We start from the raw sequence: 22,762 nt of genomic DNA on the forward strand, positions 1-22,762 counted from the left end.
TCTATTTAAGTGCCTTCTGTCTCAAGAAAGAAGTCTGGGGGTTTCAGAGTTACGGTTTCAGTCTGGGACTACTTCCGTCCAGTGGAATTTTTTTTTTGTGTCTTGTCACTAAGATTTTTTTTTTTCTTGTTGGTTCATCTAAAATATCATTTGACACCCTTGCCCATTAAGAAGGTGGATTACCCCTGTAAGAGGGGCCAAAATTGGGGAAGTTATGTTCACAATTCTCTCCCTAGATTTAATTGGGAATATAGGTCGTGTTTCCACACTTGGAAAAGGTTGGTATGTCCTGCCCTGTGTATATTAGCCCCTCTCCTAACCCAAGTCAAACCCTCTCTTTCCACTAACTCCAGTAGCACTTAGTACTAATAGATAAATGAAGAAAGCACTGTAGCCAGTAGCTGTTCAGCTCTGCTTCCTCTGTCTGTCTTCTGTGTCCTTCTCATGGATAAGGATTTGTTCTTTCTGTCAGCTCTGTAGCAGTAACCTGCTAGAAAATACTGCTTTTTCTCTGACCTCATTAAATCAGCTCGCACTGATTAACACTTTGTAGGATGCTAAATGCAGTCGTTTGTAAAATTGTTGATTTTGGTCCTTCAAAAGGGGGGAAAAAAGAACCAAAACAGAGACACATTTCTGTGCCAGATTCTGAAATAGCTTTCAAAATTCCATTGTTGCGAGCAAGAGATAATGGAAATAGAAACGCAACAATGAATTTCAAGCAGATGTAGAAGATAATGACATTCTCTTGCACTGGTTAAGTAGTTTTTTATATATCATTTGAGAGAAAAAAAATGCAGGCAAGATGTGAGGGAGCCCTATAGAAAGCTTGATATGAGTTACAATTTAACAACAGAGAATGAATATATTGAGAGGATTAAGGATCTAGTGATTCATTGGAGAAGGAATGGAAGGAACTTCCTGAGATGCTAATCGAAAAAAGATTCAAATCCCATTTTCAGTTTATAAAAGATCCCTGAATTATTTCTGCCATTCGAACTAGAGCTGTGATGCATGAGAGGAGGAGGAGGCACAAGGCAGAATTGGGTTATCAGGATTCAGGGGACTGAAGTGACTCATAACAGATTCTAAAGGAAGAATCTGAGAGAGAAGGCTGAAAAAAAAAAAAGGTTGAAATGTCCTTTGTAAGATGGATAATTAATTTTTAAATTAATTTTGGCTACCCTGACATATTTAGAATTTTAGAAATACTTTTTAAATGTTCAAAGTAACCATTCTGGATCTTCCATTTTGTAGATGTAACTAAGGCGTACCATGCTGGTACTTGTCTAAATTGGAATACTCAACTATTTGTAGTGTTCCTTTATCTGCCAATCTCTTTATTTGAGAGGTCAGGCTAACTCAGAACAGCACCGAGCCTTCCTCAATTTAAAGTGTTCGAAACACTGAAATGAACTGGACTGTAGCTGCTGGAAAGCAGCAGCTTGTGCAGATAGAAACTCAGTGATTGCAGCAGTCCAAACAAAAACACTGCCTAAAAACTGGATTCCCAGTCCATGTAGGGTTTTAGTATGTTCTGGGGACCTGCATCCTTGCAGTTCCAGCATTAGTAATGGAGATGTTTCTTTAGCATCCATAACTTCTACAATGAATGCTTGTAGCAATCTGGTCAAAGCAAAAATTCCCTCTAAGAGGGTAAATATTTTAGAGCAGCAACAAGAAACCCCCTCATTTTCTGGGAAATCTCTATGGGTTATGCCACCCCTTTTGAAAGCAGCTTCTTACCTCTGGGTCATGCTTTGCATGGAGGCTTTCATGGCTACAGCCCAATTTGTGATGCCATTTTTGCAGAAGGATAATTATAAGAGCTCCAGTAATTACCAAATTTTGAAAAAAAAAATTTTGTTGAAGCTCTTAAGTAAAAATGGACAGAAAAATAAGAAGTTATTGATGATGTCCACAAACATGAAGTTTTTCTTGTTTATAGAATTTAAAAGAAAAAGAAAATTGAAATGAGGATTCTGCATGGGAAAGCAGAATTTTTTTTCCTGTGCAGGCAAGTTGCTGGTCATGAAAGCCCCATATTGTGATTAAACCAAAATGATTGCTCAGCTTGATTGTATACAAATACAACTTTGGAGTCAAGTAAAACGTTTTGAAGTTTGTCATTGTTTGCTTGATAGGTTATTGCTGGTTAGCGGAGAAGCAGTCGCAACAATAAGTCGAGTGCTGCCATGAATGTTTGCATGATTTGCTTTTGGTCGTGCCTGCCCCTTTCTGATGCCATATTTTTCCCCCTTCCCAAATGCAGGGCTTCAGATAACAGGGAGCGTGCTTATGAACATAGTGCCTATGGACACCATGAGCGGGGGACGGGCGGATTTGATCGGACGAGACATTACGATCAGGATTACTATAGAGACCCTCGGGAGCGGACCTTACAACACGGGCTCTATTACACTTCTCGGAGCCGAAGCCCAAACCGCTTTGATGCTCACGACCCCCGATACGAACCTAGGGCCCGGGAGCAGTTTACATTGCCCAGCGTGGTACACAGGGATATCTACAGGGATGACATTACACGGGAGGTACGAGGCAGAAGGCCGGAGCGGAACTACCAGCACAGCCGGAGCCGCTCGCCGCACTCGTCGCAGTCCAGGACGCAGTCCCCGCAGCGCCTGGCCAGCCAGGCCGCCCGGCCCGCCCGCTCCCCCAGCGGCAGCGGCTCCCGGAGCAGATCCTCCAGCAGCGACTCCCTCAGCAGCAGCAGCAGTACCAGCAGCGACAGGTAGGTCTCTGTGCCGTGGGCTGCGCGGGTCCTTTCCTGAGGCGTGAGCCCGAGGAGCTGTTCCGTGGCCAAGCTTTGGTCGCCGAGGTAGAAGCGAAGTGCGGTGAAATGGCAGAAGGCTCAGCTGGCACCGAGGGTTCCAAGGGGAACGCTGGTGCTGTTCGTTGTTTTCCGTGGTGGATCCGTGCAGCGTCTGTAAGATGGTGGCTGGGCAGAGCAGGGATGTACAGACACAATGCCTCGCTGCCTGTGTGTCTGGAGAACGGGGTCACTTTTATTTGCTTCAGTGAGAGAAAAAGCCAATTTTAAGGTCAGCTACTTTTTACAGACCACGCTTCAACATACTTTGGGAAATGATGAGTGGTATTGTTCTGTTTCTTCTTGTTCAGTGACACTGCTGACATTCACAAGGTTGATTTGTCGCCTTCCCATTTCTCGTCCTGCTGCCTCATGGCAAAATTTGTAGACTTGGAAGAATTAAAAGAAAATAATCCAAGTTTGCAATTCCTGGGGATGCGTTTCCTTGGTTCTGCAATAGCTCTGTATTTGCATGGCTTTACAAAATACCTATGGGGGAGAAAAGAAGGTGTTAGAAAATCACTGATTTCTTTTAACAATTTTAAAATTCATGTTAAAGTGCCTCTCTGAAATTTGGCCTTTTAAGAGTGAATTCACCCTAAGAGTGGAAGCCACAAAGCTACAGTTGCATCCATAAATATTTTATGCTCTTTGGCGAAGAGCTCTGCTCTTCAGGAGGGTTTGCAGAGTTGGCAGCGTTTCCTTTGCATACCAGGTCTTTCCTAAAACTGAAAATATTCATTAAGTAAATAAGTGTATCAGTAGAGTGTTCGATTTCGCAAACGCCTGGAGTGACAGGACAAGGGGGAATGGCTTCCCACTGCCAGAGGGCAGGGTTAGCTGGGATATGGGGAAGGAATTCCTCCCTGTGAGGGTGGGCAGGCCCTGGCACAGGGTGCCCAGAGCAGCTGTGGCTGCCCCTGGATCCCTGGAGGTGTCCAAGGCCAGGCTGGACAGGGTTGGAGCAGTCGGGGACCATGGAAGGTATCCCTATCCGTGGCAGGGAGTGGGATTAGGTGAACTTTAAGGTCCCTTCCAACCTGTTCTAGGATTCTGTGTTTATTACTGTGAATGGAATTTTACCACTGTCAGAACTCTCTGACCAAGGGGTTTGTTCTCACAAAGCCTTCTCTTGAGTGTTGAACCTTCTGGAAGGATGAGATGGGTTGACGTCCACGGAGAGTATACAGAAGATGAGGAAATCAGTGTCTCCTCTTCTGATTGCCACCCCACCCCCTCATGTCTAAAGAATCATGCAAGGATTTATTTACTTCATTTAATTATTGTTTTCTCCTCTTGGATTTAGAAATCCAGGTCCTGTCTCAGCTGGAGAGCAGGTGAAGATGTAAGACAACTTTTAGGCTGCTTTTAAGCACTTGTTTATTTCCAGCACCTCTCTCAATGAGAGCTTAATGCTTGAATAAAGACAATCCTTTGTCAAAGATTTTTCACACTTATTACAGCTCAGAAAAATCTCTGAGACTTCCAGAGGTCTCAAAAAAATCCTAGAGAAAATGGATTGAAAGGAGGACTGGTTACATTTAAGGTTTAAAAAAAAAACATCTCGAGAAGGGGAAGAAGAAAAAAATCTCAACTGGTGCTTCTCTGCTCCTTGTGGAATGAGAAAGGCGTCCAAGAAACTCGTAATATTTATAAAATGTCATTGTTGGGATGTCGAGGCAGGATGAAATCCTGTTCTGAATTTGAGAGGACTAAATATGATCCCACTGGAACCAAGTTTTAAGATTTAATGAGAAGAAAAGCAGCGTCTGCTGTGCTTGAGCATTTCATTTTCTTGGCAATTTCTAGCTGTAGTAATGGAAAAGTAGACGATACTCTGGGAGGAAATAAAACATTTTTTTCTTATTAATACAATAAAGTCAAACTCAGTCGAGCAAGTAATAGAATCTGGTGGATTGTATATTTAATTTTGAAGGATCAGAAAAGAGTTTTACATGTTTCTTAGCAATCAGTTAGATAATAATAAACATTTAACCCTCTCTTTACTTTGGGAAGCAAAACCCCACCTGGCCTTGAAGTCTTTCAAAGCACAAGTGTTGAATTTTCAACCCAGTTGAAATTTAGCCATGTAAATATTAAGCCCCTCATACACTGTTGGTGAGCGAAAGCTGCCTCACCCCCTTTTCCCTGGTTTGGTGCTCCCACTTGCTGTGCGATATATCCAGTTTCTTTTGTCTGGAGAATAATTATTGCCTGCAGTTTCCATGGTCCCCAGGAATTTAGCAAGCCGGAGATTCTCTTACGGCTTTTTTAGAAGTGGAAATGGCCAATTTTGAGGGGCCATGGTATTCTTAAGGTCTTTGTGACTCTGCATTCTTCTGAAATTTAAGAATTTGGTCACTCAGGTCTCGTCCTGTTGGTCTCAGCTGGCAGAGTTGTGTTCCCTGCCCTGGAGGTGTTTGGGGCACACGGGGTGTTCAGCTCTGGTGGGAACGTTGTGCTGAGCACTGTCCTTCAGGAGCTGTGAAAAAACAGAAAGGTGCTGAAGGAGAAGTCTGGGTTTCCTTGCTTGTGGTTTTCAAGAGTTGTGTGAAGTACATAACGCTGGTTAAATGGAGCTGATTTTCCTTGACAATACTGAAGAAACACTGCTTGCTTAAAAATGAAAAAACAACCCCAAAAAGCCTTTATCTTGTCAAGGTTCAGAGTCTGTTGTGTTGGATCGCCACTAAACTTTGCTTTAAATTGCTATTTGGAGGCCTTTGCAAGTAATGGTGCTGCAAGGAGTAATTTAGAAACTAAAACCAGAAAGAACACATTAAAAATAACCAGTGTTCTCTGAAGCCAGGCTTTATTTGGGGGGTTTTGTGGCCTCTCAGAAGTTGCCTGCTGAGGTGAGGAAGCTGGTGGATGTGGATGTTTCCTGCGTGGATTTGAGGAGGAATTTGTGTTTTGAAGTCTTCTTAGTGTAAGATTGCTCATTCCCCCCCTATATAGTGGAAAAGGGTTGGTGGAATTTTTTAATCACCTTGAAAGAATAAAAAAGCCCTTGAAAATGATAATTTGCCACCACCAGAAGCTTCATTGTCTCCATTCTGGTGATTCAGACACACACCACAAATGATACATTAGCAAACATATTTTCTGCACTGTGTCACGGAAGAAGCTGGCTCTGGATGGAAGCTGGGTGATCCCATAGGAAGCAAACAAGATTTTGTTTGTGCCCTGCCCAGCCTCCTGGAAACATCCCCCCTGCTTTTAGGTTTTTTTCTTTTGTAGCAAAAGCTCTTTTCTAGGCTGCTTGTTGAGGTGCTCTAATGCACTAAAAATAATTTCTGGGCTTTTTGATTCAGTTTGGTAACGTCAGATGGCCTGACACGTCTCTTGCTGCTCCATGTGTTAGTGATTATTCTTAAAGCTGTGCTGCAGCAGTGCGCTGAACCACCCAGTGCTGAGAGCGGGGTGTTTCACTGCTAAAATCCTTCTTGGGATGGGGTTTGAATTCATTTACAAAAACCCAGGCAGAAGTGTTTGATTTCCTGTAGGTGATGTTCAGGCTGTGAAAGCGTGAACACCCCACGTGTTCCAGCTGCAGATAAGCGACCTGAGGTTTCCCTTGGCCTTTAATTTATCTTTTAAGAGTGTTTATTCGGTTGTCTGGTGTGGAGGATGCTGGGGGATTTACCAGTTAAATGAATAATTTCCTATAATGTGTAATGTAGTCACCTTTAATTTATTTTTAAGAGTGTTTATTTGGTTGTCTCATCTCCAGGATGCTGGAGTTGGATGAATAATTATTTACATGACTATTTCTCTATAGCTTGTAATATGAAATAGATATTGGGAAATTAAAAGAGCATTTTCACCTTAGATATAACACTGGTTTTATATTCACCAAGATCTGTGTGATCACAGTGATTCCAGTCTTCCTGAAATCAAGGAACAGGAAGAAGCTGCACTTAGAGATATTTGAAAAGGGAATTTTTTTTTTGTAATTCTGATAGCTGTATTTAAAGTTCTCTTGACAAGTGGGCAAGGCATAAGGTAATTAGAGATTAGTTTTAATTTTAGATTTCTCTGTGATGAAATTCTTTCTGGAGCAAGGAATTACCATTGGAATGGAATATGTGTGTGTCTTAATATTGAAATAAACTGATGAAAAATACTGCCAAGAGAATTTTAATCATGGGAAAACCAGACTCCCTGAAACCTCCTGTGTATTTTATTTAGTCAGGGACTTTCCTACCATGTTTCAACAACTGAAGTGAAAGTAGAAAAAAGTGAGTTTTAGTTTCATTACATAATGCAAACCTTTCTCTACCATTGTCTTCATCTCCTCCTTCCCGTGTCGTTTGCTGCCAAAAGTGATGAATCACTGATTTAGCTGGGATTTGGGATTTTCAGTGGGTTTGGAGATGCTTGTGCTGAGGACAGATGAAAAATCGGGAACAATGAGGTTAAATGTAGCTGTTTAGTCTTTATTGAAGCATCTGTGAGGTGGCTTTTGTCGAGGTTAAATAATTCCACATACATTTGGTACTGTAGAGATGAGCTGAAAATTTTTCATCTCTTCTGGTAGAACGACAGGGTTGAGCAGGCTTGTGTTTGTATGGGAAAAGAATTAGGTTAAGATTTAGAAAAGAAAATTAAAGAATTTCTTAAGAGTAGGAGGCCTTTTCCATTACACAAAGGCAAAAGCAAATCCTGTCAAGAGTCAGGTGAAACACCTCGCCCTTACCTTTTGTTTGCATAAACCCATGTGCTGCTTTAATATTCTCTCTGCGCCGCAAAATGTGAATTGGGGAAAGGAAAATTTAGAAAAAAATCCACCTCAGATACTCGCAGGTTTTTGTTAATAACTGTCGAGCGTTTTCACTTTGTTCTTCCTTGTGTTTCTGCTCGTGTCAGCCTGTGCTGCTGCTCAGCTAAATATAACCGAGACCATCCTTTAAAACGTGGCTTTTTTTACCCTTGGGACTGTATCGGGTTTCCTGAGATTGAGTACAGGCAGGACGTTTTCAAATGGCTTTGGAGAGCTTGCAATGCAGAAAGCAAACCTTTATACTCGAGATATGCCGAAAAAGACGTACCTGTGCATGTGTAACCACATAAATAGATCCTTCTGTGGAAAAAAATAACGTGATATATCAAAGTTCTCCTCACGGATGGTGAAGAAATGGTGCCTCGGCGCCCTTGGCAGGGAGCGGCCGCAGCCCGCTTGTCCCTCAGCCTCTCGCCCCAGCTGCTGACAGCCCGCATTACCTCAGCCCTGGACTCGGCAATAATCTATTAAAAATGTGCGTTGCATAATAAGATTTTTATCTCGCTCCGAAACCCCGCCGCTTTCTCTCGCCTCACAGCCGGCGGAGCGCGCCCGCCGCTGTAATGGCGGCGCGGCCGCGGAGTCGCCTCACTCGGTTGTTTCGGGGGGCGGGGAGAGCGGGTGTTTCTGAGGGAGAAGCGGGTGTTCCTGAGGGAGAAGCGGGTGTTTTATGGGGGGAAAGCGAGTGTTTCTGGAGGAAAAGCAGGGGCTCGCCTCCGCGGTGCCCCGGCGGGCGGGGGGCGGTTGTTTGCGCTGAGAACCGGTCTGAGCCGGCGGGAGCCGGCCGGGGCTGCCGCGCCGCCCCCGGGGCGGGGCCGCCCGAGCCCCGCGGAAAAACACCGCCATTGCCACGAAAAAAAGCCTTGTAAATTAAAAAAAAATATATATAGGATCCCTCCCCCACCTAAGCCCTGGAGCGGCTCTCGCTCCTGCATGAAGATTTCCCCCTCAAACAGCGCAGAGAAACGAAGGAGCAGCGGCTGTGTCAGAGCCGGCTCTGAGGGAGGAAAACCCTCTTTCCCTCTCAGCCTATTTTAGGTTGTTTTGTTTATTTGTTTTAAACCTTAAATGCTCTGCTCGCTCTAGAAGTTAAGCACTGGTTTCCTCGCTGGAGGAATCAGCCCCAAAAATCCCCCAAAAGGGCGATTTTGGAGCCTGCCCCAACATCCTAATACCACCTCTGCCGTGATTTGACACAATTTCAAAATTAAATAGAAATTCCATCATCCTCTGGGAGAACCCACCCCCACCTCCTCCCCTTACATACAAATAGACAATAAAATACTTTAAAACGTTATAACGAAGAGGGGTTTTAATTTTTTTTTATTTAGTATTTAATTTTCTTGGCATGAGCTGCCCAAAAAGAGTGGACATTTGGCTGCAATTAATACCCCCCACCACCGCCGCACTCCCAGTAATAGTTGGTAATTGCTGGCTCTAAGTGACAAAGCAATTAAGCCTCTTCCTAGATGTGCAGAAGTAGGTGTTTATCTAAATCTGGGCTGTCAGCCTTTGTTTCTGTGTCAGGGCCCAGAAGCTCAACTGCTGCTTTCTCAAAGTGCATTTGATTCTTTACAGGCAGAGGAAAAAAAAAATCTTTTTTCAAATTAATTTCAGGAAAGGAGTCTTAAAAATATATCATATTGTGGATGGGTGAAGTGGAAATTGCCCTAGAAAAATATTTCTGTTTTATTACCATGATAACTATTTTGATGATTTCAAACGACTATTGTTGTTAAAGAGATTATTATTATTTCAGTGCTTTAAAGGTTTCTTGCAATGAGATCAGAATCTTTGCTGGAGAATATGAGGATTTGTGGCAGCTGATTCTAAACCCTCCGGTGAACTTGCCTTTTCCTCAGCTGGGTGAGAAAGATCTGGGTATGTGGAAGGATGTGTATTAAAAATGATATTTTTAAGTCACCCCTGGACAGCTGTAGGTCTGCAGGAGCCAGTGTCTAGTGTGAGAATTTGCAATTTTGTGTCTTTTTAACCTCCTTTTTTAGGAATAGTGGGAAAAACCTGAGCTATGTGGACAGCACTGCTCCCAGCAGTGTTGTGGGAGGCTTTGGGCTGTTCCTTAAGTCCATGGGAGCTGCTAAAAATTGCTGTTTTCCCAAAGGTCAGGTGCTGTTGGATTGGGTTTGACTTTGGGGTTGTGCGTGTGCGTATTAACAAAATGGTCACTTCTAATTGCATTTTTAAGGCTTTGATTTCCTTCCAAGTATTTTGCTTAATCATCTTGAGTAGGCTGAGGGAAGGAAAGAATTAGCTGAGGTCAGGGAAGTTGAAGCTGCCCGTGTTGCTGCTCAGAAGCCAGGCTTAGTCTGAGAGATCCTGGAGGCAGGAAGAGAAATGTGTTTTCTTCCTGCTGCACGCTGGGAGAGCAAGGGGAAACCAGCCCCGAGAAAGCCAAGGAAAACAGGGAAACGTGTGGTGCTGTGGGCTGTGGTGGCTGCCTCCCTCTGCACAAGCAGTCCAGATTTGCCTTTCTTTGGGAGACACGCAGCTCGGATGTGAATCATGGCTAAAATAGATTAGAGGATCCTAGCCTGGAAGTGCTTATCTGCAGCGGTGGTGGAGTCAGACAGCTCAGATGGAGACACAGGCACCAGAGCTGGGGAAGAGCCTCCCCATCACACAGACCTTTGGAATAAAGGGCAGTTTAATAATTTCTGATGAATATTCACATGGAGGGATGTATAGCAGAAGAGGAAGGCTGTATTGAAAAAATACCAGTCATTACAGTGATCAAAGGAAAAATCCAGCCACTGCCTGGGCTCAGCCATACGTTCCAATTAAAGCCTAGATACCACGTCCCTTCGAACTTGCAAATACAGTGATTTGTTAGTTTTGTTTTGTTTTGTTTTTCCCCAAAGAGGATGTTTCTGGCTCTGCCAGAGGTGTGGATGCAGAAGGAGAACCTTCCCTGTAAAACCTGAGGGCTGGGAGAACAGGTCTCCTCGAGGCGTAGCGATGCCACTTGGGCGTTAACTTTACAAACAATCTCAGGTGGAACACGTTGTACTTAAAGAAGGTCACAGGGATGGGAATTAATCGTAAATAAGCCTCATTGGGGAAAAAAATAAAAAAATAGTATCATCCCCTAATCTTTTTGCATTGAATTAACCGTGTACCTGATGCGCTTAGCTTTGCCCTCATCGTCCCGCCATCGAGCGTAGTCTGGCTGTGACGTCGCGAGTGCTGAAACCACTAATGATGGCATCAAGGGTTTAAGTGCAAAAGCTTCTTAGCAGGAGATTAGGGATCCCACTGCAGATCCTTGCGGTCAGCTCCTAATGCTGCTTGGAGAGGAGAAGGCAGCGTGGCTCTTGAGTGGAAAATCACAGGCTTGGGAGAGAGGTGAGGGCTTCGATGTGTTCTGTAGGGGAGAAAAAATTTATCTGTATTGGGATGTGGTCCAAATTTTGTTTAAATCTTGAAGGGAAGCTGAGTTTCCAAAAGGAGGAGCAGGGACACATGCACTGCGTAGATGCCATGTGAATAAAGTCTTTGCATGATTATTCATTAAGTGCCTAATATAAGAGCAAAAATAGCTTCGGCATTAAGAAGCAGGACTTCTCTGTGATCCCTCCTTGTAAGTGGCCCATAACAAAGGTAGGGAACCTGTTCCTTTGTTTCCTGGTCCTTCCAGCCATGAGTGCACTCTGCTGTCTGGAGAAGCGAGACGTGGAGCCTTTTAATTCCTTCTCTTTGAGAAATGTCTGGGCTTCAGTGCTCAGTTGCTTTATTTAGCTCAAAGCGATGGTTTTGGCTAGAAGACACTTGGAAATCCAGGATGGCAGGAAAAGTACCTCTTAGAGAATCCTTTCTACGAGAGGGAAGTGGTTTTCAGGCCTGTATCCTCATTTCTTCCATGGTTGTGGGGTGTTCTCTGCAGATGTCCAGAAATCATTGGTTTTATACCTGGGGAAAAATATGAGAACCTCATAAAACAGTTGAAAAATCAAGAATAGTTATGACACATCTCCAGCAGATCCCGGCTCTAAGGGCATTCATGTATTTATTATCTTTCATTCATTTGAGAGCAGAGAGCTATTCTGGTGTGATAACATGTGAAAGAAAGGCACTGTTCTCCTTCTGAAAGTGAATTCCCAAGAATGCCCGGCCCCAGTCCCTGTGGACAAACAGTGCCGGGCTGGGCAGAGTGAGATGCAGAGTGTCCTACTTACCGTGGCTGCTACAGGTCTGACCTCCTTGGATCATCTGACACCTCGTTGGGTAAGAGGTTGCTGCAAGATCTCAAACCCTCAAATTATGTCAGATTTACACACTTGCTTTGAAGTTGGTCCCTCCCTTCCATGTTTGTTTACTGGCTGATGTGTCCTGTTGGATTGTGAAGGATGAATAGTCACAGAAGGGAAGCTGTCGGGTTAGTACAGATTTTCTGTTCCTCTTCGTTTCCTAAATGCGCTCAGAGCTGTGCTTATCCCGGTTCCGGAGTCTGGGAATACGCCGAGGACGTGCTGCGCTGGTCGGGGCTTTGCTGGGTGAAATTTTCAGTTTGTTTGTTTTTGAGATGGAGAGAGGAAGGAGAAAGGCTCATTGTGTTGCTAGAGGAGCAACAGAGATGGTATCTGACAGCTGTCTCAGGGGTTGATGTTGGGTTTGCTTTTTAATACGCGGTTTCTCTCGAACTTGGAGAAATCACATGGAAGAAAGGCAGGTGCTTAATTACCCTGTGCGTGTGGCTGCCATGGTTTGGGGGTTTGAAAGCACTGGCTCCCATAAGGGAAGTGCACCGTCTTTGCCTGTGGGAATTCCTCAGAGGACATTTCTTCCGTCCTGTGCTCTCCCTGTGCCAGCGGGATTGCCTCGCGCTGCTCCTCCTTCCCCAGCCGCTGCCATGCGGGGTGGAGGCCAGGGCTCTACTCGGTCCAGGGAGGTGTAAGGCATTTTCTTCTGGATTTTCCCCTACATATGCATTTTTCTCACAAATTAATTTCTCACCTGTGCTCTGTGATCCCTGCTAAGTGTGATGGAACTGGCCCAGGCTTTTGGGAAAGAGAATCCCTGGACTTCTGACCATGTGTGAAGATGTAATCGCTAAATCCTAACAAGTTCCGTGGAATTAAGTTACAGTAAGGTGCTTTCTCAGAAGTTACTCTTAAGTGGCAAACACTGTCATATGATACGGGTTTTGCTGGGTTGGTTTTGGAGTTGCTTTTCTCTCAAATTTGCTCTTTAGCCTGGCATTACTCTCCATAGTTGTTCAACAAAGTAAAATCACATTCTCTCCCCCAGCCTACTGCAGATCCACAATAGGTGCTGTGGCATTTTACCTATTTCATACAGACATATTCTTTTGGTTTTATTTTCATTACTTCAGTGTTTTCTACCCATGTGAAAGCCCACAAAAAGTTCTACTTTTAGTTGTATTTTTATTTGCATGTGGGCAGCAAAATGAAGTAATTCCCAAATATAGTCCTAGCCAAGAGATCCATCTGTTCCCTGCATTTTTAAATGGCAAATTAATCCTTAGCATAGAACTCATCAAATGTCTTCTCTCTATAATTTATGCTGCCTGAGATCACAGAAATGACTTTTTTTTTCCCAGGCCTTCCATTTTAAGTAGTCCTTTACTCCAGAACAGCAGCTCCCATTCTGGTTTTACAGAGCTCTCCTGTGATTCCTCCAGTCACTGTTGTCGGTCTAAAAGGGGGCATTAAAAAAAAAAGCCTCCAAAATTATTCTTCCCTTCATCTCTTTGGTGTTTCTTTGAAAGGCTGTAGAAGATTCTATTAGAATCTTAGATCAGAAGGAGTATTTTATGATTCTGAGATGTAAGGGAATACAAAGTCTCTTTGAAAAACACCCTTGCTAAATGGATTTATTTTGAATGAAGAGCTAGGATTGCTCTGTCCATTTCCATTTGGATTTCTCTCTTTGGACAATAGTGACCATTTTTAGAAGTACTAAACTTCCACGGCATTATCTGCCATAAAGGGAATTTCTATATTAAGCTTTGCATGTTCCCAAATTTACTTAAGCAGCATTGTAGCTCAGCTGTGTATCTTGGCATGCCTTCCATTGCAGCTCCCATCCCAGGAACAATTCTGTTTATAGGAGAGGATGCACCATTTCAAAACTGCTCCAAATCAGGAATTTCAACAAATGGTGTTTTGTGTATTGCTAAAAAAACCCAGTGCCTTGGGTTGGGAGGAGGCAGTGCATGCAAATAGTGCCTGGCTTGGTTTTTCTAAGGCAAGGTGTGATGCTTTTCTAAAACATGAAGACAGAATTAATTCTATGGGGCAGTTTGCCATGATCTTCTGGCAGCTTTATGTTAAAAAGTAACTGCAGTAACCTGGAGGTGAATCAGTGCGAGGGTTTTTTTTTTTTTTTTGTTCTAGCATATGTCTGAAAAAGGCTTTTCTTCTGAAAGATGCCCAGTGCTCAACACTTAGTCAATGCCAAATGGTTTTGAAATTGTACTTACAAGTGTTTATTCCCAGGAATTCATTTGACAGGGCTCTTAAGGCAAAAGAGGTTACATTTTGCTCCTTGAGTAAATGCGTAGTAGCCTACTTGGATGCAGTGGTGGTTGCATTTTCAATGGCATTTGACTCTCCTGGCTCATAGGCAGCACTTGGAGTAGAATTTGGTGTTTTTTCCTAGGATGCTGAGTCGGTCCCTTCATGAAAGCAGTGTTGTTGTTGTTGAGGAAACTGCTTTTAAATATTGGGCTTGATGATCATGGACCTCTCTTCCAGCTTAAATGATTCTGTGTTGCTTTCTTGGTATTTTGAAAAGACTTGGCCACCCGTGAGCCAGGAGATCAAATTCCTCAGGCTGTTCCCTCTGTGATTCATGGAATGACCTTGGGCAAAGCCTTGGCCTCTTCCTACCTTCCTTTCCCATCTGCAGTGGATGTTAAGACAGCCCCCCATGAACCTGGTACTAAAATGCAGCTTTTGCCCAAAGATTTCATGTGCTCTGAAGTGTCAGTTACAAAATACTAATTTAGATCACCAGCAGATAGGTGGCAAAAGCTCTTCCCTTTAACACAGTTACTCTGCCGTTGGCCACCTTTTGCCTGATCCATGCCTGGAGAAGCAGCTCTTCCTCAGGCATGTGCTGGCAGTGCTTGGAATAATTTGGAGCATGGCCGGAGGAGATGGGAGTTCTGGGTGGCTGCAGCAGGACTTCTCACGAGGGATCTTGACCCAGGGCTTCGCTCTGTGAAGGTGATGTTAAACAGAGGTTCACCCTGCTCACCCATTCTCACACCCACCCTCTTTCTTCCCTCTTTGCATCGGTGGAAGTTTAACTGTGGGAAAGCAGAGCTGAAGAGCTGCTTTGTACTTCACCCTCAAGGCCTCGATGACTTTTATCTTTCCCAGCGCCGAGCTCCGTCACCGTGGCCATTTGCTGAGAAAGCATTTCCTTCAGCTTCCCAGGGTTTCTTTTGGAGCATGAGCAATCACACTGTTCCCAGGGAGCATCCATGGTTCAAAGAGGCTGGGCAGGCAGGTAACTCCAGCTGCTCCCAAATTCAACACCAAACCCATCCCCATCCCCAGCGTGGGGAGCACGGGGATTGAGCAGCTTCTTCCCAGCAGTGGGAAGCTGTTGTCAGTGCTGAGTCAGCTCTTTGCTCCAGAGATAGGCCAGTGTGTTTGTCACCAACGCTTTTTTTTCCCTGGGTTAGTGTTTTTATTTCTTGGCTGCATGAAGTTCAAGCCCAAGGACAGGGGGACGTAGGTCAAGGAGTGAGGTGACAACACCAGCTGTGGGTTGGGCACTGTGTCTTCAGCCAGACAGCGATTCATATAAACAGACATATTTTTAGCAATCATAATGGGTTATTTGGTTGCAGGGAGGAATTAAAAGGAGCCCAAAGCTGTCTGGAAACTCTGAAGGCTGCAGGGGAAGGTGGTTCTGGGGGTGGGAGTAGTCCATCCTTCTGAGCAACATTTCCATCTTCTCCATGATTCATTTCAGACTTTTATCAAAGATTAGGTGTCAGACATCAGGATAAAATAACTGACGTAAATATATTTATATATATTTATACATGGCATGTCACAGAAATGCAAATGGAATGTTAATCAGCCACTCACTTGGCTTAGGATAAATATATGGTAAATAGTACCTGGAGGCTGTGTCTTCAAAAACTCGCTGGTCAGAGACTGAAATAAATACAGCAACAGTGTGTGTTCGTTGGGGATGTAAAGGACGTTGAGTTGTCACCATTGTGTTGCTTTCCCATGGCCCTTAAACATAATTTAATTTAATTTCTTTGGATTTAGGATTCCAGCCCAGCAGGAGATCATTGTAGTCTTCTCTCTGGGCGTGGTAAAGCAGAAAAAGTTAAGGGAAGGAGGATGTCCTTGTTTCATTAGTCTGCAGTATTTAATGATCTCTCTTTAGGGTTGTAAATGCTGGTTTTATCAGTTTCATGCTTTTTGTGGCTGTTTCTGTTTCCGTGCAGCACTGGCCTTTCCCCCTTCTCGGTGGATTGTTGTATCATAGCTGAGTGCTGTTAAATACTGCAGAGTGTGTGACATGCACAAACCAAAGTTCCTTGGGTGGCAAGTTCTCAGCGGCTTGAACGAGTGCCAAGAATGTCACAGAATCACATCCCGGCGAGCTTTGCTCCGGAGGGGCCGAGGCCGGGGTAATGGGCACAGGGTAATTACACCGAGGGAATGTTTAGGTGGCTTTCTCTGCCCTTCCTCTTATATCCATATTTCCAGTGGAAAGCCTTGTTTGCACATGGAGGAACGGGGTTCAGGTTCTTCGTGGTTTCCCTTTGTGGGCTGAGCCCCTTCAGCCCTCGCCTGCAGTTGGCAAAATGCAGCGACGGCTCATTTCCTCTTGATCTCTTCATACAAACCAACCTCAGAGGTTGGACTGGGTTTTCTGATGTCTTCAACATCAGGTTCAACAACTCCTTTGAAGGAGGGGGAAAACCCCTTGTGTTTATTTCCGCAGGTGTGTGAAATGTTTTTTTTCCCATACAAATGCCCTGGTGTGGGACGCGTCATGTGTACAGAACAGCTGCCTGCTGCTTGCTTGGATATTGAGGTCAGTGTTGGAATCAGCTCTGATAAGGAGTTAAGGTCGGTGTGCCCAGACCTCTGTAATTTTCATTGTGGTTATTCCTGCCTGTGGCAGGGTGTTGGAATGAGATGATCTCTAGGGTCCCCTTCTGGGATTCTGTGATTCCTGCCTGAGTGTGGCAGAACAGCCACCTGGATTGTTGGATTAACAGGGTGGTGTCAGGAGTTTTGTGGGAATGGGCTGCTGCTGTCCTTAGGAAGGAAAGTGTGGTTTGATGTGCACTTTTGACTTACATGTGTGTAAAGAACAGGGGAAATTCTGGTTAAATATCTTTTTAGGTTCATGTAACAGTTATCAGTAGGTCAGAAATACCAGTCTGTACTAGCCTTGTGCATTTATTGCTCCAATGTATAATTTTCCATCCAGAAGTCGAAATGTTTCACAGGCAAAGATCCTTTAGTCCACTGCTTAGAATGGGATACAGTGCATTTTTTAAGCTTTTATTTTAAGCAGTTGCCATCATTTTTTTGTGGGTGTTGGCTGGCAGTAATCAGGTCTTTTTAATTCTTTTTATTCCCAAACAACACACCAGTACATTCAGGAAACTTGAAGCAATTTTCTAGTGCTGTTTTCCCAGGTTGAGGAAATCTAAGCAGCAGGTATTTTTTCCAAAGCCTGTAAAATATCCCAAGGATTTGTGTCTTCTGGATAGAGCTGATCATAGAGCACTGTCACTGCTGGTGTTCTGTGCATGGAGAACATCTGTGGTGACTTAACTTGGATCTGGAAAGGGAGGGACAGGGAGAAAACCCGAGGGTTCCTGTTCTTCCATTCGGAGGTGACTGTACATTAACTTTGGATTTCCTGACCCGGCTTGGGAATCTGCAGCTGACATCAGCCACGAGAATAACCCGCCGTCAGCAGGGATGGAGCCTGTCCTCAGTAGATCTTTCTAGGAGATAATCTTCACTTGGAGATTATTCTGACAGGGTGTTGAGTTGAGCTGAGCCAGGCACAGTTCCTGATTTCAAGTTAATTTTGGCAGGGAAAAAGTGATCATTCTGCATATTTCCTGTGAAAATAAAAAATCCTGGATGCTTCACCAGGTCTGGTGAAACAGTTTTTGAAGGCAGCTATAAAAAAAAAAAAAATTAATTTTTACATTATTCACAGCTTAAATTTGGCATGAAAAATGCAAAGGTTTTAAACTGGTTTTAGGTGGCTTTGTTTTTAACTTGCTCCACCTATAAAGGTTAGAATCGTGGAATGATAGAATCATGGAATGGTTTGGGTTGGAAGGCGCCTTAAAACCCATCTCATTCCCCCCTGCCTCAGGTTGCTCCAAGCCCTGTCCCACCTGGCCTTGGACACTTCCAGGGACTGGGCAGTCACAGCTTTTCTGGGCAACAGCAGGTTGGTTTTGTTTCGCTTTTTTAAACTCGCATTGGCAGCTCAGTGCCCACAGGGTGTTAAAGCTCCCCTCTGCTTTATCCTCCGTGGCGGCTGCCGTGTTTCCAGCCGTGTTTCCAGCCGTGTTTCCAGTTTTGTTTCCCGCTTGCCGCTCGTGGGGAGTCCCCAGCCTGCAGCTGACTCACCGCTCTCAAATAAATCAACGGGCAGAAATGACAATTGTGGCACATTTTAAAATTGCAGGGGGGTGCGGGGCAGGTTGTGAGATCCCTTGATTCAGCGCCGCTGCCATTGACGGGAAGCAGCGGGTCTCTGTTCCATCCAGGGGCTCGGAGCCTCTCTTTTATCTCCTTTTGTGGGAACAAAGGACAGCTGGCTTTGTGTTCTCCGGTCGGTGCTTTCATTTCTCACACGTAAACCCAGCGTAACTTCGTCGCCACTAGGCCCGCAAACTGTAATTGCCTGAAAATGAGAAATTTCTCTGGAAACGAGGCGTGGTTTGTGGGACTCCAGGATTTGAAATGTCATCTTTGCATTTAGAACCGAGCGAAGGAAAATTCTGTGTGCTAAATGAGCTGCAGTGTACTGAGACCAGCAATGGGGCCCCATCATCCTGTGGGTCCCTTCCAACACTGGATATTCCATGAAACCAGATGTATTTGAGTCTGAACCCCGTGGCTGGATTATTACATGTTGAATCTTTGGGAATCAGCCCATGTGGATAAAATTTAGATTGGATTATGAACAAATTCAATCTTGATTAATGGAAAATAGATACATAGATAAATATTGCAAGTTATTAATAGATTTTTATCATGATTGATGAAAAATGGACACATAAATAGTGTAAGAACACACATTCTTGTATACTCATAGGTAATTATGGAACACCAATAAGTGTTTTAAAAGAGCTTGTAAACTACACCTGTAGTAAAGTGCATGTGTAAGAGAGATTTTATGTCCACCCCTTGTTTAATTAAGAACAATCTCTCTTATTGCTCAATTTTCCCATCTGATTTTGGAAACAGCAAAATGCAAAAATAATTTTTCTTCAGTGCTGTGATACCTTAGAGTGAAACTGATTGTAGAAGTACCTGGGCTGGACAAAAGAGCGTCTGAAATGCTGGTTGAGTACTCACACTGCTCCCCAGTGATGCCACGTTCCGGGAGCAGCACGCGGGAGCGTTTGTTCCCAGCTCCCTCCCGGCGCCGCGCGTGTGTTGTGACAGCTCTGGAGATTAGTTCCTCGGCGTGCTGGCATTCTGCTCCGCTGACTTCACAGCGATGTGGAAGAGCAGGTTCTCCCGTGTTGGGAAAAGGCTGAGTGCCAGAGCACGCTCTGCTTCTGGAAAAAATCACCCCGGGTTTAATGCTGCTAGCGGAAGCCCAAAATGAAGTTACAGAGTTATTTTTGTGCCATTTTTAACCTGCCCCGAGACCTATTGATACTTGGAATACTTTAAGGAGGAGATTGTCAGAGCTGTTGTTTTATCCTATTATGTTCCCGTGTTAAAATTTCCCTAGCTCATTCTAAAAGCTTTATGAATCCACTTTTGCCAGAAGAATTTTTAATAGCTTATTTTCTGCGTTGGCAATGGGTGGTTGTTTTCAAAATTACTCACAGGGAAAAGCAAAGCCATATTCTCATTTTAATATTCTGGGAACTTGTCCTTGAGCAGCTTTCAAGCTTCAGATCTGTATATTTTTAAAGCTGAAAAAGAGTTGTATTTTGCTGCTCAAGACTCCACATAATTCCCTGTCAGATTCTTTATTTTGATTGTGCTGTGAGCTATAACTGGGTGACACAGCAGCTATAATTAACTCTTCCATCATTCTCCCATTCACAGAACATCAAACCTTTGACTTACTTTTGAATTATTATATCCATGTTTCTTCAACTGGAAAAGTGATGGGGATTTCCCTAAAGAAAGGGGGGATTGTTCTTGCAACAATTTTTTTTTTGTGTCTAAAAATAGTCAGGAAATAATGACTTTTTTTTTTTTTTTCCTGGAATGTCTCAGTAAGTCTTGCTTTGCTAAGGGACACATATCCTTAAAACTCTCTGGGGAAATGGAATTTACCAGTATGATCCTTGTTTCCCAAAGTTGCACAGAATTCAGGCTCCTTTGTAGAATTTATCACCCTGCTGCACTGCTGTGTCATCACTTGGATACCTGATGGTATTACCCCAAGATAATATTTTTTCTCTAGTGCAATGCTGTGATTTTAACAGTATGTTCCATATTTTTAATATCCTTATAAAAAAACCTGAAACTGTAAAAATAGCCTGTCTCCATTCTAAAGCACTGCTCAAATCAATTCAGCGCTGCCTCTTGCTCGAGAGATACAATCTCAGCACGCTGGAATTCTGAGGGCTTTGGGAGCATCAAGATGTGAGAAGGAAAATTGGAAATGGGCACGGGGAATAGGGTTCTGCAGCCCTAAAGTCCTATTACTGCCTTCCCCAGGGGCTGCTGAGCCACATGGAGCTGCTGTCAGCTTGGGAATTATTTTCAGTTTCTCCCCACCCACATTCTTCTCCCCCATATTTGTGTTTCAAGAAGTTTCTCCATTCTTTGCCAGTTTATTTCCCAGTAGCAGGTGATGGCTGATGTTACCCCTGGAGAACACTGAGGGCCTGTTCATGTGGGATTGGGTTTGTTTTTCTCCCAAAATGCTGTAGAGAAGAACTTCAGTTTGGTGATTCAGTGGAACGGCAGAGGAAATGGAATAAAGATGAGGAAGGAATGCTGGACTCTTCACTTTCAGTGATTAAATAGTTCATTAATGAAGAGGGCACGAAAGGAGGGTGCACAGGTGAGACAGAAATAAAGGCAGTTTACCAATGTAGCAGAAAAATGAGGCTGTGAAGGGGCATCTTGATGGTGGGAGATTCGTTGCTGGAAAGCACAAGGGACTGTAGCTGGGAAGGGAAATGTTATTTATTATCCGTGAAGTGAGAGGTTGGGTGGTGCAGGGCAGCTGCCCTGGGGAAGAGCAGGGCAGGGGGAAGGGCTCAGTTTTTCACTCCGTTCCTGGCATGGCTTTATTTTCACTCCACTCCCAAAGTGATGCTGAACTTCCTCCTCTGGGGCCGGAGGAGTAGGAGGAGAATGTGTGGGAAAGGCACCAACGTGTGAAGTGGCTGGATGGGATGGGAGGGTTATAATGAGAGGGTGAGACCGGCAGCAGAGTTTCTCATGTTTATTATTACTTCTGCATTTTTGACCCTTTTTGTTGTGTTTTATTTTGGTCTGGCCTGTTTTTATATCCTTCTGGATTGTTTGTAAGTATTTTGGGACAGAGATTGCCTTCCCTTCTGCGCCTCCAAATATAATGGGGACAGAGCCCAAGGGCTTTTGAGAATGTGCCACAGTACTGGTTACACCAAGATGTTCTGAAAGAAAACCAGGTTTTTTTGAACATTTGAAGAAAAACACCCGCAAAAAAGCAGTAGAAGAGCTCACAAAATCAAATCTTGGAAATTACTAGAAGCCTGAAATGGTTTCCCTGAGAAAAGAAATGGAAAAGTTAAGTGGTTTAATGGCAAGAAGGTTTGTAAGAAGGGTATGAAATATTTAAGATAAGAAAAAGATAAACTTGCATATCGTTTTTCTAATACGATGTGGAGAGGAATATAAAAATTCAATCAAGCAGCAAATTTCAGACTGACAGGGTTATTTTAGTACGTGGCACATCTCCCCCCCCCCTCCAGCCTCCGAGTTAAAATTCCAGCAGAATTTTTTCGAAGGCTGCTCGTGTAATGGAGAATGAAAGTCTCCGGGGTTATGTCAGACAAAATTATTTTTAGCGCTGTTCTGAGCCCTCGTGCCTCGGGGAAGAAATGAGCCACTGAAGCAGGATGACGTGTCCCCACTGGGCAAGCTTTAATAACATTATATTCTCTGTATTTCTGCCTCTCCTCGAAGCATCGAATGATCCCGAGTCTGTGGGTTAGATTGACTCCCTCTGTGATCTAATATGCAAATCCTCTTCCGCTGTAATTATTGTTTATAAAAGGTGTTCTTGGGTCTGAATTCTTCATGTCTGAAGTTAGAGATTGAGGCTGAGCCTGGAAATAGTGTTTGCTGGTTCATAGAGAATCCTGGAATGGTTTGGGCTGGAAGGGATCTTAAAGGTGATCTTGTTCCACCCTGGCCGTGGGCTGGGACGGGGACATGGACATCCCCACCTATCCAGGTTGTTCCCAAGCAGTTGACCAAAATGCTTGCTACGATTTTCACACATGGTCTCTTTGGAGTACAGATCTTTCCAGGGAAGATGCCTGAGAGCACAATAATATTTCTTTTCTGTGCGTGAGAGTGCTGGGAGGGGTTTTGAGGCATTGTCAGACCTGTGCATCCTCCCTGTATTTCTTCACTCTTCTACACAGCTCCTGAGCTCGTCCAACATTGCATTACACTTAATTAAATCTCCACCATTGTCAGGGTGGGTAACAGGATCTCGCTGACATTTTACCCACATTTCCCTTCCCTGCCCGTCTCCTCTGGGGACTTAGGAGGGGGATATTGGTAGGAAGACACTTAAATCTGTGTGAATAGCAGGCGGCAGCGCAGAAACAAACCGGGCACAAAAGGGAGGAAGGCCTGTGGATTAGCAGAAACTCTGGAATTTTGCTTTTTTGATAAGATAAGCCATTTCCTGGGTGGCTTTGCCCCGTGCACTCACCTGTCCTTCCCTCCGTGCCGTTCCCA

The 22,762-nt window shown here is 44.1% G+C and overlaps 1 protein-coding gene and 1 long non-coding RNA gene across 4 annotated transcripts in view; one reads left to right on the forward strand and one right to left on the reverse strand.

The window, feature by feature from the left end:
* SPEN (spen family transcriptional repressor) overlaps positions 1–22,762 on the forward strand; it is a 66,798-nt gene that overhangs the window by 19,601 nt on the left and 24,435 nt on the right. For all 3 annotated transcript variants that reach the window (XM_038159454.1, XM_038159456.1, XM_038159455.1), the window contains exon 3: positions 2,273–2,749. In XM_038159454.1, coding sequence (XP_038015382.1) covers positions 2,273–2,749 — 477 coding nt within the window. The remainder of the gene's footprint in view (positions 1–2,272; positions 2,750–22,762) is intronic.
* On the reverse strand, positions 2,756–22,757 carry LOC119710436. The gene is made up of 3 exons (XR_005259552.1): positions 11,804–22,757; positions 11,426–11,537; positions 2,756–10,992 (listed from the first exon to the last, which is right to left on the reverse strand). It is a non-coding gene; the product is annotated as an uncharacterized LOC119710436 (long non-coding RNA).

Source organism: Motacilla alba, chromosome 21, assembly GCF_015832195.1.
Source record: "Motacilla alba alba isolate MOTALB_02 chromosome 21, Motacilla_alba_V1.0_pri, whole genome shotgun sequence".
In the NCBI taxonomy this organism is placed as follows: domain Eukaryota; kingdom Metazoa; phylum Chordata; class Aves; order Passeriformes; family Motacillidae; genus Motacilla; species Motacilla alba.